At 48.5% G+C, this 15862-nt stretch overlaps 1 protein-coding gene across 1 annotated transcript in view; it reads left to right on the forward strand.

Annotated features, from left to right (window-relative positions):
• Positions 1–4174: 4174 nt before the first annotated feature.
• Lhx4 (LIM homeobox 4) overlaps positions 4175–15862 on the forward strand; it is a 39642-nt gene continuing 27954 nt past the window's right edge. The window contains exon 1 of the mRNA XM_038350048.1: positions 4175–4250. Coding sequence (XP_038205976.1) covers positions 4175–4250 — 76 coding nt within the window. The remainder of the gene's footprint in view (positions 4251–15862) is intronic.

A 15862-nucleotide genomic window follows, 5' to 3' on the forward strand; every position in this document is an offset into this window, starting at 1 on the left:
GCCACTGCCATCTGCACTAGATGCTAAACGTTCAGTTTAAGAAAAGCTTTTAACTAATGTTTCCCTATTGGCAGATGCAAAAGCGGAGGCCTCCAAAGGGAAGTGAAATGTAATACCTTGGGAACAAGACCGAGCTCGTACCAGGGACAAATGCCCACGGAGAGAGTATTTATTGGCTTGAGGTACATTATGGGTAGGTTTGGGGGTGCCGACAGCATTGAGAGACTGCTGTCCACAGGTTCAAGATCTCTGTCAAGGGACAGACGTGACAATGGCATTCCCTACATCAGTACCAGGACAGGAGAATCCCTATCCCAGCATCAGGACACTTTATCCCCTCCTCAGTGACCCGTCAGTACCCTGCAGACGAGCAGTAGGCAGGGCCCAGGCAGTTCATACCAGAGGGGGACAAGATTTGTAAAGGATGATTTAAAATATTTATTTATTTATTTATTTATTATTTGTTTGTTTGTTTGTGTTTTGAGACAGGGTTCCTCTATGTAACCCTGGCTGTCCTGATACTCATTTTGTAGACCACGCTTATCTCAAACCCAGAGATCCACCTGCCTCTGCCTCCTGAGTGCTGGGATTTAAAGCATGTGCCAACACTGCCCAACTTAAAGCATAATTTTAGATTATAATTACACAGAAGGCCGAAAGCAGGATTTCCACAAGTCTAGACTAGCCTGAGCTACATAGTGTAACTCTGGGCCAGCTTGGGCTGCAAAGTGAGACACTGTCTCAGAGGTGGGGTGTGGGGTGGAGGTGGATTGGAGAACCGGTGTGAACATCTATAGAGTCAGCACTTAGAAGGTGAGAGGCAGGAGGATCAAGAATTCAAAGTCATTTTCAGCTATATAGCAGGAGCATGGTCAGCCCTGGTTACATAACATCCTGTGCATGTTAGGAATATTTGTTGTATATTTCATTGCATAGGATATCCTTTATGAATATTCCTGGAAAAATATAGCAATATAACAGAAAATCTATAAAATAAAAATATTGTTTCATATATATTTCTCTAATATACTCTGAAACCAGACTTTTTGAATAATATTTTGATATATTTCTTTCTGGTTTCCCCTCTGTTTTTTAAAAGCAATTTTATCAGTTTTTCCTGCTTTGTAAAATAGTGCACTTATTGAGAAAACTTTTAAGAAGGCAAAAAGAATAAAATAAGCTAATCTGCTATAGAGATAATCACTTTTATATTTTAGCATATTTTTCTAGTTAGGATTTTTAAAGTTCTTAAATTCATACTGTTTTATAATCTCTTTCCCCATTTTCTAATATAGAGCCAACATTTTCTACATTGCCAGATATTCTTTTATTATTTCTAGTGACTTCTTAGCATTCAGTTTGCTTTACTTTATCCAATAACCCTATAGTGTTGAATAAATCACTCGCTGTATCTCTTTCTTCCACTTTCTTTCTCCCCTCCTTTCCTTTTTTCTTTTCCTGGAAATCAAATCCTATGTCTTCTACCACCTACGACTGAGCTATACTCTCAACCCCTATATAATTTTCTTTTTAAAAGTGCAAATGGCTTGTAATGTGTTCATAACATTCTTAATCATGTTCTTTGAATACATTTCTATATGCATGACATTTTTAGGGTATGTCCTGCCCTAGGCTAGGGATCTAGGTCCATGGTAGAGCCCATGCTTACTTACCTAGCAGGTACAACGCCCTGAATTCTATCCCCCAACTGTGCAAAACAACTATTGTCAAATGCCCTTAAAGACATTCATATTTTCACTTGGGTGCCCCCCCATCTTCTTCACACCCGGACCAACAATGGGTGTTACCCCTACTTTTCTAATTAACTTTTTACCGGGGGTCATGGCATTCCCATGTTGCTGGACTTTATAATTAATTTCAACGGTTGCTTAAGATACTTTTCCAATTATTTTCTTCTGTTGGGTATTTAGGTCATTTTCCCTTCCCAACTATCATGTTGTCATAGACATTTTCATGTATGAACCTTCAAAAATACTCTAGGCTACTTTTATGGATTAAACACTCAGAAATAGGAAAACTTTATGGATGTGATAAATATCCCTATTTTTCTTTCCAAACGGATATTAAGAGTTCATAAAGACACCCGCAGTATCTGTGAGAGAACTATTTACAAACACCCTTACCAAATAATTCCCAGTTTCCTCCCAGGTTGTCATTTAACAAATAAACTGATTTTTAAAAAGGTGGGGGATATGGACCACACTGCTTTGTTTTCCCTGTGTTGGTAGCTAATGAAGCTGGCATCTCACCGCGTTTATTTACCAGGTGCATGTCTATAGAAAACATTTTGGTAAACATTTAAAATATCACCAGGTGCTTTGCCTTCCCTGCCCCCCCCCCCTTGCAGTTTTTCTCTAAATTTTTGGAGACAGCAAGACAGGACACTAGTTAGTGCCTGGACCCATAGAAGTCACTATAACCACACTGGAGACTGAGTAGCACGCACAGCCACGCCCTCCTCTTACAATTCTATATTCCTCCTCAAACACCAACCCTAAAAACCCAACAGTTAAAAAAAAAAAATCTCAGGAAGATTATGAGTCCCCGTTCTGGCCCATGAGGGATCCCATTAGGCTGGAAAGACCCGTCTAGTCCGGTGACTAAATTAGAAATGGTGGTGTCGAGGTGACTGACGCGGTGGGTTTCCCACGCCAACGGTCAGGAGGCGTCCAGTGTATGGAAAAGTGCTAGCGACTTCGAAGAGAATTCGTTGATCCTTGCTTTATTTCCTCCGGGAATAAATATAGGAGAATTGGCTTTCAGCGCGCGCATTCGTGTGTGTGTGTGTGTGTGTGTGTGTATGCGCGCGCGTGTGTTCGTATGTCTTGTAAACACAATAGCAACGCACGCCTTTCGCTGGTCAACCCCCGGGGGCCGTGTGCACGCTTCTGCCCCGCGCACACGTGGCCGGGAATCGTTCAAAGCGCCCGCGGTTGCAGCCGGCTCCGCTGAGCGGTCTCTGGGAGCTAATAGAAGGCGGATCTGGGTGGAAGCGGCCTGGAGAGCCAGGCCCCGCCGAAGGGAGGGTGGGGTCAGGACTGGACCCTGGGCGGTGAGAGTGCCAACTACGGCGGAGGCCGGGGCCAGAGTGGGCGCCCACGGAGACCCGCACCCCGCCACCTCCAGGCCCAGGTCGCCTTCCGGCACCCCGCTCCGCGGCCGCCCGCTGCGTGACTCGCGCGTTCCCGGCCGAGTACAGGCTGTCCCTGGCCCAGCCTCAGCCAGACGCGGGGGAGAGGGAGCGGGGTCTGGTTAGTACCGGCCGGAAAGGAATGGGCCAGGAAAAAGGGGAAAAAAGTGGAGGATGTGTGGAGAATCATCCAGCTACAGAACACAGTCGGTCGGGTGGAGAAGCCGGGAACCCAGAGCGCCAATCGAGGGTCCGCAGGGCCCTACCCCTTCCCGCCCCTCCCCTGAATCCTACAGGAAGGATGCTGAGGACTAGCCGGGAATCCCCGGAACCCCGCAGAAACCTGCGGGGCTCAGACGCCGAGCTCCGGGACCACCTGCTGCCCCGGCCCAGCCCGCCGCAGTATTTACACCGGGGCGCGAGCCCTCACGGTGGGGTGGGGGAGGGGCTGCTAGGCCCCGCCCCGCTGCGAGCGGCCCCGCCCTCCAGCGCCTCGGAACGGACTCGGGGCTACTGGACTTCCCCACCCCCTCCGCCCCCGACTCTGGTCAGCCGAGGGTCTGCAGCCGGCTGCCAGGTTGGGAGGACAAGCTGGAGGGCGGGCTTCCCTGCGGAGAGCGACGTCACGGCCGCTCCTGCAGTGTGAATGAATCAAAATGCCTGGGTGACCGCGGCCTCCTGGGCAGCCGGCACGCGAAGGGTGGAGGGGGAGGGGGAGACAAGAGGGCGGGGGAGGGAGGAGGGGAAAAAAGCCAGAGCTGCAGCAACAGCATCTCCTCAACCCGGGATGTGCACCAGCCCCGGAGAGCGAGATCAAAGGGATTTGAAACAGCCTGAGGACTGGCGGGGGGAGGGGGCCGGCCAGCCAGTGGAGTCCTCCTGGAGAGGCGGAGGGCTCGGCTTCCACTGTGACTTCAGCGGCCTAGTTGGGTTTATTATTATTATTTTCAAATTTCCGAATCCAGCCAGAGGGAGAGAGCGAGAGATCTCAGTAGACTGCGACTTGCTGCCTCTGGCTCCGAGATGATGCAGAGCGCGGCTGTCCCCGCGGAGGGGGCTGTCAAGGGGCTCCCGGAGATGCTCGGTGTGCCGCTGCAACGTAAGACATCCTCCTTTCTCGCTCATTTAATTTGATAACAAGACAGCTAACAGCCTCAGCAGGTTCGGGCAGGCCGGACGCGGCTTGTGGCACTGACCGGGAGGGGTCGGGACGCAGAGGCGGTCACAGAGCAGGGGTACCCATCAGTGTTTGAAAGGCTTGGCTGTTGGCTTTTTGGGATCGAATATAAAAGCTTCTCGGTTACTGTTCGTGGAGGGTCTAAGGGTACAGAAAGTAGCATCTTTGGCCCGTTGCTTTTATGGGAACCCTGGGGAAGATGCTGTTTGGGGACAACAGAGGTTTCGTGCTACAGGCCAGGCCCGAGGGCAAAAGTGGTCCCCCTCAAATGATTATTCTCCATGGTAATGGCCAAAGCTCTCAGAACCGCTAGTGCAACTTCACCCTAGCTGGCGGGAAGTTGGAGAGTGAGTCCCAGGTCCCTGGGGCTGGTTGTGCAGAAGCCCCCTGCCACACACTTGGTTTTGGTAGTTTCAGCACCTGGTTAAGTCCCCCAGCCGCTGCTGCCCGAGGCACCCGCCTCCTCTGTCGTCGCCGACAGAGCTCTCTCCGTGAGCGAACGCACTCCTTACATTCCAGCTAGCCGAGGAATGCAGCGGCAGAAGCTCTGGAACGAAGTTGTGGACTGAGCGTTCAGCCTTTGCGTAGGCGAGGGTACTTCGAGGCGCGGGTTTGGAAGAGGGGGAGACTTAGACGTGAGGACACTTTGCTTGATGTTTCGATTTCTTCCAGCGCCTGCAATTAGCAAGGGCCAAGAAGTTCGGACAGGTTGCTCGCCCCAGGTTTCTCTGTATGTAAGGGTGAGTGCATGGCAGAGATTTTCCGGGAAGGAGTCTGTCCGTGCCTCTGACTTCTAGACAGAGAGCCAAAGAAAAGGAATCTGTACAGAGACCTGACAGGTCCTCAAGCTTAGCGTGCGCTCGCGGGCTCCTGGTTACGTCTTGACCTACCAACAGCTGCGTTGGGCTAGGTACCCCTGGCCACTCTAGAGAGATGAAGGGTTTCCTCACTGGACTTTACAAGAGACTTCCGCCTAGGGGTTTAAGCACAGGCTCACTCGGGGATGGAGACTACCTATGACTAGGGCGCAGCAGCGCGCCCTCCTGTGCCCCGATTCTCCATCGCAGGGGTTCTGTCCCAGCAGAGCTCACGGCAGGCTGTCCAGCCAGAGTCTTGAGCTTTATTGGAAAGTTTTGGAGAAGAAACTGGAAGGGATAGCTCTATTCCAGCCTGTGTAAGGTTGTTCCTCGATTGTAGCCTACAGTTTTTTTTGTCACCTGTTGGCAAACAGTTTCAAAGTTCGCTGTACCTTAGAAAATTTACTGTTAAAATATTCTGTAGGCAGCATTAGTGATAGCTTCAATCAGCCCACACAGGGAGACCGTGCACAACTCCTGCACAAACAGAAAGGTGAGCCCTGGTCAAGGTGCTCAAGTCCTTAAACTACTTGCAGCTGTGCTGCAGGAGTAAGCACGGTCTGTGAAGGGAGAAAGGATGTGTGGGCGTGACTCCCGCCCTCCTTCCGCACTTAATGCACCTGTATGCTAATGACTTAGGTCCACAGACGTCCTGTCCATATTCTGGACTCTCCTGCGATGGCTCATTTTTGGCATGTGCAAAATTTAGATTGTCTTGACTTTTGTTCCCTTTGCTCAGAGATATTGAATGTCAGGAACCCGCTTTGCTAAAAGACATGGCAATCACCCTTCGCTAAGGCTCTGAGTCTGGGCCTATACTGTGGAAAACTTAACGAGGTAAAGAAAAGAACTGGACAGAGAGCGGGGAGAGAGCCAGAAGAGAGAAAGGAAGAGTGGCTCCCACAGGCAAAACCAACCAAGAGGGGGCAGTCAGCCCTTCCTTTTGTCTTTCTTGGGTTCAGTGGAAGAAAGAGGAGGTAGATTGCAGGAGGCACCAGCCAAGACTGAAGGATCCAATACCTGAAGACTTCAGGATTTTTTTCTCTCAGCCTCACAAAGCAGATCCATCCACCAGCTTTAAGCTGTGACTTGGGAAGGGGAAGGGAAAGGGAAAGCAATTCTAATCTTCCTTGGATGGTAGGGTTTAACGATCTAAGAATTATCATGCTGGAAGAATATGAGATACATCCTAGGGCATGCTGGAAAAATAAGGGTAACCCCAAGCCTATGAACTCTCTCAAGCCCTGGAAAAGATGTAACATAGAAAGCCTCTTCACAGGTGGTGGACCCTCCAGCAGACCAAGCAAGTTTGGGTTGAGCTTCTTCCTCTCAGATGCTGTCTACAGTTCCATCTCTCAGAACCACAGTGAATTGAGTACTTGGCAACAATATATAGATCCCTAACCTAGGTACCCGTGATGCCCAGGACTCTAGGGACATTTTAGGACTTTAAATCCAGGGTTGGGGCTGTCTGTTTGAGACACCCCCCAAAAGCACATTCCCCTCAGGAAAGTGTTCCAATGGAGTAGTAACTTCTGCCCCTTCAGGGTCTGCCCAAGACAGTATTGCTCTTACGTTCTACCCTGCCACAGGCCAGTACCTAGGTAGGCTCCTGTTTGCACAGTGGCACCCTTTGTACTTCACTACCACAGAGGTTCCTGTCTGGCCCCGCAACTCAGATGTTCTCGGGCGGGATGCCACCCCTGCGCTCTTCTCTGATAGACTGCACCTCTACCAGCGGCTGTCCAGAGGTTGGCTACAAAAGATTCCGAAGAAAGAAGGCTGGCAGTGATACCCAAAGTAACCTGGGGTATTGAAGTAGGGTCTTGCTTAAATCTCCCGTTGGTCCCAGTTTCCCCCTCGGGGCCGGTGCCTTCTAAGGAATTCCAAACCACTGCTCCTTAAATTGGGTGACCCTCGGGTTCCTTTAATGACACTCGCGAGGTCTTTTCCTGGACCATTTTGAAAGGGTTCCCCGTAGGTGTCTTTCTGGGGACCATGTTGATGGGTTTGGGACTGTGGCCGGTGAGTTCTCAGGACCTGCCCCGGCAGCGCCTTCAGGTATAGTGAGCGCTTCCTGGCTCAGTTCCCACCACCACACATTTGGGTCTGGTTGGCCTCTTCCCCCCACACCCTGCACTAAGAACAGTTAGAAAATTTCGGATGCATAAGTAGGTGGGGAGCATTGTCTGCCCATTGCCCCGGGTTTCAACCCCTCTTCCAATTTGTCTTGTTCGGCATCGAGGGAAAGGGCGAAGGACACCCGTGGTCTGGGCTTTGCTGGCGGGGAAAGTGGGGAAACCACTGCTTGAGAAGATAAAGGACCAGACGTCCCGAGAGTGGCCGCGGTGGTAAAATCAGAAGCAGCATCTCTGCTCCCTTCTTCTCTTCAGAAATAAGACTGTAAGCCCTCTAGACTCGCCAAACAGTGGCAAGAGGCGACTCTTCTACATTTCGTAGGGTCTTAAGTGAAGGGCCCCACTGCCTTCGCTCGCTTCCCAGAGACTCACCGAGGTACACAGCTTTACTGTCCCAGCCGGTTTAGTCCGGAATCCAACTGCCACCCCCACCCCCGTTTACTATCCCCATTGCTGGCTTGTGGTGAGGGACCTCATTTTCCAGGTCGGGACTTCTCTGGGAAGCTCTCCCCGCTCCATTTCTGCTTTGTCTTCCGGTGGGAGGAAGACCCCGAAAATTGAATGTAGACTTGAGAAGAACGTCAACAGATTCCGACACAGAATTTCAGCCCGGTACAGTGCGGTACAGACCCCTTTCATTCTCACCAAACAAACATTCTAGAGGAGCCTGTTTTATTTTTGCTGTTCAGGCTGGTTATCCCTGCTAGCGCCTCAAGCCTGGGGGGATCGTGTTTTGTCTTCCCTAACCACTGAACCCTGTCCAGCCCTCGGCCAGTCCTGGGAGTGGAAGAAAATGTGAAGAAACCCGAGGGACCGCAGAAGATCTAAGTTAGGAAGGACAGCGGGTGTCCTAGAGCGTGAGGGGCTGAGCCGGCTCTGGCAGTCCCTTTTCGGATGGCGGTGAGAGCAGAGGGAAATTTGGAAAGTCACGCGGCCCCTTCCTCCCCGGCTGTAGATTTAACGATTAACCCTCATCAGGGACGCGGCGGTGGAGAGGGTGAAGGGGGTGGAGGGCAAAGGTCTGCGATCGGCAGTTCCTCAATGTCCCGGGAAGTTTCGTAGTAGAAAGTGAGGCAAGAAATCCGGCTCTAATTAGACACTGGTTAATTGCTTGGCTGCAGTGGTGTTGAGCGGGAGTGGCGTGTTTGGGTCAGTTAGCACGACCCGCGTGACGTCTCACTGCCCCGTGGGCACCGTGGGCTTGGGTGGCTTGGGCAGCAGAGCTAGATTCCTCCCTCACGCACCTAAAAGTGTGAGTTCGACTTGTACCCTGGGTTTGGGGGACACTTGCCGGTACAGGCAGGTGCCACCACAATTGTCCTTCGGGACTTGCAGTCGGGAGAGCGAGGTAGAGGTCGAGGTCGAGGTCGAGGTCGAGGTCGCCGGCCTGAGTGGGACAAGGGCGGGATCGTCTAAGATTACTGCGCCTGGAAGCGCCTCCACCCTCGGTTCCGTGCGTGCTTCCCCTTCTGGGTTCCTTTTGGCTCCCCAGGCGAGAAGGTGGCCGGGCCTGGAACGTGCTTCTTGCTTCCAAGCTGTGGCCGGGACTCTGTCCGCTAGGGAAGGAGCGGCAGGTGCTCGAGCGACAGTGAGCGCGGCGCCGAAGAGGCAGCGCTGCGACCTCCTGTGCTTTTGGTGCCGAGTTCGCGCCCTAGAATCCCGGCGCGGCGCCGACCAGGAGCTCCGGCAGGGCGTCCCCGTCCTCAGAAAGCGAAAAGCGCTGTTCGCCTTCTAAAAGTCACTGCTTTCTTGAGCAGCAGGGAGGCGGCCCGCAGCCGAGTGACACAACCCGCACCTTCCGCAGAGTTCGAGTCTCCGCTCCCCTTGCTGGGGACTTGAGAGGGCTGGAACCCCGCAGCCTCGAGAGAAAGCAAGGCTGTAGGTGAACAATAGGTGATGCTCGGTCTGTGGCCGACCAGTTGGTAACCCCAAGCCAGCGAAAGCGAGCCCGCGCCGGTCGTGGGTGACACACACGCTTCCAGAAGGCGGCGCCTGGCTTAAGACCTGGCACAGGTTTCCTCCCGCACTACTCCAGGATCGCCTTTTCCTAGCCTGAACTTTAACAGAAAAAAAAATGTAGTTACTTTTATATAAGAAGGGCAACGTGTTCTAAAGAGACCCGAAGGTGCAACAAATGATAAAGAATTATTAGGAATGAAGCAGGCAAAGGATAAAACCGCAGGAAGTCAGGTAGGGCACGCGGCCGAGCCTTCCTGGACCACCTCCAATCTGGCAAAACGGAGGTTAAGGCAAGAATGTGGGCTGAAAACAGTGGGGATTAGGAATTCGGGAGTCCTCCAGACGTCGTTGAGCCCCGCATCTGACTGCAAATTCCGGTATTATTTTAAGACTTAGTCTTTTTGCAGGTGAAGCAGAAACGGGCGAGGTAGGGAACCCATAAAGCAATTTCTTTCCATTGAGTAGACAAAAACATGGGCGACAGTGTTTGAACAGTGACCTGATGACCCCGCTGACCAGGTGTAGACAGCCTCAAGTCCTAAATATTTGCATTGTCCCAATTTCCCATTCGCTTTGGATTTTAGTGCGCTTTCACGCCACAGTACAGTCAATTAGCGATTACTTACCACCCGCATTAGCGGACGGCGAGCTAGAGAGCCTGAGAGCGCTCAGTGCAGCGGAGGCGGAGGCCAGGAGCAAGGGCAGGCGTTTGCAGTTCTGCAGGAATGGGCAATTAATTAACTGGGATTAAGGGTACTTTCTGTTGCGTTAAGAAATGTCTTTGAGACTCCAATTTTGGGGTTGACACAGTGACTATTTGGTGGATTTCTCTGGCTGGGAAATGCGTGTGCCCTTCTAATTGAAGACTCGTGGATGGGGGAGGATGGGTAGGGTTGGATGAAGTGACCTTGTGTCATTTCTTGCAATTAGGAAAATTTATCGAGAATAGAGCTGAGAAGCTTCGTGTGCACGAAGCTGATGGTAGGAAGCAATGGGTGATGTTACTCACTTTGTGTGGTGGCACTAGGAGCACTCTGTTGGCACTAGGACTTGGAGATGGTTCGATTGCCCCCCCCCCCCACATTTACCTCTGCAGTGATTTTCTGCCCCTTCTCCCTGCCTTTCTCCCGGCAATGCCTATAGTACAGATGTGTGTAGACAGGGCCCAACCTGGCTGGCTGGCTTTAAGATCTTCTTTCCTTTTGGTTATTCCCCTCCCCATTGTTAGTGAAGTCTTTGCTGGAATGTGGGATTGAGCTGGAATTCACAGCACAGGGGTTTTCTTAGAGATAGTGTGCCAGCAGCTGCCAGGGTGGTGAGACCCAGCTCCTGTCCTCGGGATAGGCAACAGGACACAAGGTACCAGACGTAGGACAGAAGCTGCCCTGGTGCTGGCTCCCACCGTCATATGTGGCAGAAGAAATCAGCTGCAAATAGACGCAGCGTTTGTTTGTTTGTTTGTTTTGTTTTTGTTTTTGGTAGTTTTCAGTTTTATAGTGGCCATCATCAAAATCGTGCCTCTGTCAACCATTTTGAGGTCGTTGGTGGTGATAGATAGCCAGGTTGGGTTTAATTGGCAAAATTGAAATTGATTCTCCCTTACAAAATATACTTGAAGTTAACTGTATTGGAGGCAGACTGGATGGTTATCTTGTGGGGTGAGGTGAGCCCTCGCTTCTGCTGCTATTTTCCTAGATTTCTTTTGACCAGACTCCCCATTATCTGCTCTCTGTCAAGTGAGGTCTGGCCACAGATGTTTTACTGCAGTACCTCACCCCCAGATGTCCTTAAATTATAATTTGCTTTAATTATAATGTTGGGGGGTTAAAAGATTGGTTCTGGGGATAGACAAATAGAGCAAAACTTCACAGCCAAATTAATTGGAAGTTTCTTCTTATGAGAGAGAGGCTGCCAAACATATGGGCTATTGCTACAGAATATGACATCAGAAAAATACTGTGTGGAGATTTAGCAATGATTAGATGGGAAAGGGGAATAGAAATAGGGATGTATCTACAGCATTCCCAGACAGCCACGGGTTTGTTTAGTGTATTTTCTGTTTTATTTACAGTTGCCAGAATATTTTATATCCCAGTGAAGGATACTAATTCCACAGCGGTCTATCTTCTGGAAGATAATCTTTTCTCTGCAAATACACATGACATTCCAGTTGTTTGCTGCTGCATTCATATGAAAGTATTATCAAAATAACAGCTTTAAAATGGTAACATTGAACCTACTCCCCAGAATCGTTTTGAATTCACTCTTTCATTAAAAGGGTGGCTGGGGTTTTGTTTTTTTGTTGTTGTTGTTTGGAGGTTTTGTTTTTTGTTTTTGTTTTTTTTTTAAACTACTAAGCAGAAACAGAACAAAAGAGATTTTTCAAAAAGACCTCAGACTGCCAAGTAAACAAATAAGATCTGCTGGGAAGAATAAAAGGGGACCAAGGGAAGGGCACCATCGCGGGTATTTCCGGCACCAAGACTGACTAGCTCTCTTCCAGCTGGTAAGACATTCCTTGAAACAAACCAGGGGGCAATGTAGGAACTAGTTAACAAGATGCTTGTAGATTAATATGTTTCAAGCATGAAAATAGATATGTTCATCTAGAGACTATGATTACTGTAAACGAGGTGCCAAATTTTAAATTGGGATTTTTCCTCCCAGCATTTTTGTGGCTTGTCCATTGTCTCTCACCACAAAATGATATGATGTTCAGCGCATCCTTTCCCTTTGTTTTTAAATAATTAATATCAGAATTCTGTCCTCTAGTAGTGCTGTTTTTGAGATTATTTTTAACTAGGTTATGAAAATCACAATTTTATGACATTTTAGAAAGTGTTTTTAGTATCTCTTGAAAACACACTAGAATAAATAAAAATATTAAAAAGTAACTATAAATTGCTCAATAAAAATGAAATAAATGTTTTCAGTAACAGAGTTGAGTCAAGAAAAAGTGGGGAATGCCACATGCATCTAGTTACAATTTGTCTTATATAACAGAACCCTGGGCCTGAGGCTTCCTCATTGTAAGTTGCTGAATGAACCAGCCCTGGGTTCTATAGGCTCCAATTATCAGACAACTTACAAGAGAGCATGTGATCAGAAAATTAGATTTTATTGCCATCAGTAATGGCAACACCTTTAAATTGGAAAGTTTATTTTTGAGACAATTGTCCAAGCAGGAAACTATAATTTAATTTCAACATAATTTATCTCTGATCTATGCTTAGAAGAGTTAGGTGTTGCAGAACTCAGGGGTGAGCCAGCCAAGTGTGCTATATCACTTGGTGTGTCCTGTCTTAGCTTGCGGGGACACTTTAGAGCTGGCCATTCCCAGAGTGAACAAGTGAACTTCTACATTGTATTCCCCAAGCTCAGAATTAAAGAACAAACAAAACCAAAACCAAAACAAAACCAAAAAACAAGAAATGGTCTCTGCTTTGTTCTTAAACATCTCTGCCGATTGTTTTCTCCTCTTTACATGTAAGGCAGGAGTGGAAATTTTCAAGAAGAGAGTGTACACAATTCAGTTGTGTATGAATGCGTGCCCATTTAAAAAAAGTTAGTAAAGAAACTTAAACAAAGTGAGCTTTTTGAAATTTACATCAACCAACTACTTATTCCGGTGGAGTTACCTATACAAGAGTTTGAGGAGAAAAGTCTTAGAGAGAGGTGGTCTTAGTGTTATCGGTGGAGTCTGTGGCCTTCAGTCAGCCCCAGAAACTGTCCAGGAGACAAAGAAGGTTCTACCCTGATTTAGTCCCCAAGTATGTGCCTGCCCTTAGGGAAGACCCTTATTCTCAGGACCTTCTCATGGTCTCCTTCAAATAATGCCTGGAAATAAATGAGGGTTTGAAAGCAAGTGACATTGTTCAGAGATAACCAGAGACTAGACTCACAGCACTCCTGGATGTCCCAAGATGACCAAACTGAGTGAGAACAGCATTGTGAGGTCTACAAACAGGGAAGGGGGGGCATCTTCCACACAGCCCTGTCTTGGAAGCAGCCAGGAGGAATCCCATTCTGGGCATCAGGCTGCTGAGCCCAGTGCTGAGGAACTGGACTCTACCCATGCATAAGGCAGTTTAAAAGCAATGTCCCATAAAGACTGCAAGTCCAGATTTCACAGAATGTTAACCTGGCTCCAGAGCATGGTCAATTGGGCATTATCCCCATCAGTACAAACTAACTTGTTTTAAATCCATCAGAGCCCTTCCTCAGCATTGTGATTCCACCGGGAAGATCTGAAACCGACTCATTTCCCCACAAAGGTGCCCTTTCTTAAGTACATTTTAGAAGGCATTGCTGGGTGTGTTGTAGTATCCTTAGTGATTTTCCATCTCTACCCTGTTGGCCTTCTGTGGCAAAAGAGATAGAAAACACCATTTTTTCAAAGAATGAAAATCGATCCAGTGAACACATACCCTCTGAAATGTTTACTGGTGGCCTCTGACTCCTTGAGAGAAGTTTCTTGGAAGTGGAAAGAGCCAGAGGTAGGGATGAAAATGGGCAGTGCTCTTTAGATATCACAAGACGGGATGGATGACTTGATCTGCCATAGACCACATTAGATGTTTTCAGGTCTCTTACACTTGCCAGCTTCCTGAAACTCCTGATGGAGAAATTAGAGCCTTAAAAGTGTAACCCACTTTCTGTTGGACCAGTCTGAAAACTAAGCCTGGCCCTCCCACAAATACTTCAGGAGCTTTGAGGGCAGGCTCTGGGTCTCCTAGACTCTTGATGAGTAGAGTGAATGAAATAGCTTAGGGTTCCAGGGAAGATGCTATAGTCCTTTGGACGCTCAGATGTCCCTAAGAACAATGCTGGAAGCTTCATGTGTTCACTAGAGCCTCTCCGATTCTCATCTGTCTACACAATGGAAAGTGAGTGCATTCCTGTTTTCACCATTCACACGAGGGTGGGCAAATCTGCCCTCATTCTAAAGAGGAGCCTGCTAGATATCTCTGTCCCCAAAGAGATGAAAGTCTTACAATTGCACTGTTTTCCATCCTTCCGGACATTTCGAAAGGTGACATCTGGTTGTTTCTGAAGTCAGGGCGTGGAGGAGTTGAGTTCTGAGTGAGCTATGAAGCAAGGGAGAGAGAAAGGTGTATTGGGGAAATGGTGACATGTGAAGTCATTCTTTTCTTGACAGTACCTGAGGTTGAACTCAGAAGCTCATACATGCTAGACAAAAGCTCTGCTACTCTGAGAATCAGCCCCTGTCCTGAAGCCATCTTGATGGCTCACCTTGTTGATGACTGGCTATGAGGCCATGGAGGAGGGAACCAACTATTGGGCAATGGTAGAGCTGGCTGTTCTGTGCTCATTGGCACATGGGATCAAGTGATCACAACCTGGCAATAACAGACAGGTGCCATATTATCACTCCCATTTCTTGCAGAAGAGAGCTGAAGCTCGGAGAAGTTCAGTTATTTGCTCATTCCTGGGATCTTCATATAGGTCTGGCTCCAGTCTCTAAGCAAGAGGGTAGATGGAGGGATGTGGCAGTCCAAACTTGATACAGCATTGAAAGCTTTCAAAAACAAAACAAAGCTCAGAAGTTTTGATCCCCCCAGAGCTTTCTGTGTCATTCCTGCACACTCTCCAGGCCAACCCTGCTGGACAGCACCCTCGGTCCAGGAGTGGCTTTCTATCACTAAACTTCTCTTCAGGCTTGGCTTTTTACCAAAATGACAATGCCTTGACCCATGTATATGTGTATAATTGTGTGCATTGCTGCACATGTGTGCATATTTGTGCAAAACAGGTGGCCTGTGTGCACCCATGTACATGTACACATCTGGATTAAATGTGCATATCTTTAAGTATTTGTAAGTGTGTGTGTGTGTGTAACCTTTGGTCAGTGATTCATCTATATCCTAGTCACTCTGTAAACATCAGTTTCGAGACTTCGTCTCTGCCATCATTTCTCCTCTGTAAACTGACAGAATCCAGCCAGATAAGACTGGTGTCACAGGATGTGCCTTTGTTTATCTGTGATTGGGTTTCTCTGTGTGTGCTGTGAGTGTGGTGTGGCTGCCTGGGAGGAGGCCTGCATGGGTGATTAGGGTGCCTATGTGTGCATGCAGCTGGACCTAAGTCCATGCCTGGCCATGCCACTCTGCAGGACACGGGATGCTCTGCTGTGTGGCCCAGCACCACTGCTTCCTTCTTTGGCTCTTCCAGAGTTTCTGCTGTCTTTCCAAGCCCGAGCTTGCTGTCTGCAGAGACCATCACTATAGGACACTTACTGTGCAGTTAGGATTAAAACTCCCACTTCAAATGAAATGACTTCTCTTACTGTGAGTTGAATTTACAGATAGAAACCTGTCTTTTATGATTCTAGAACTCTTCTTAATTCCAGTTTCCAAAGGAGGACTTTGCGATGTTACTAAAAACAGCCAGAAGTTGCTCTTACTAGAGAGCTGGAAAGTCTCATCCCTCTGGGAAATGGGGTGTGTAGCTGTCTTGGTGGGAAGGTTTCATGACCTCTGTCCTGGTTAGGCTCTCCAAATCATAAACATACAATAATAATAACAATAATAATTCAATATACCAAAAAGACATTGTAGCT

The sequence above is a fragment of the Arvicola amphibius genome, chromosome 12 (assembly GCF_903992535.2).
Source record: "Arvicola amphibius chromosome 12, mArvAmp1.2, whole genome shotgun sequence".
Taxonomy (NCBI): Eukaryota; Metazoa; Chordata; class Mammalia; order Rodentia; family Cricetidae; genus Arvicola; species Arvicola amphibius.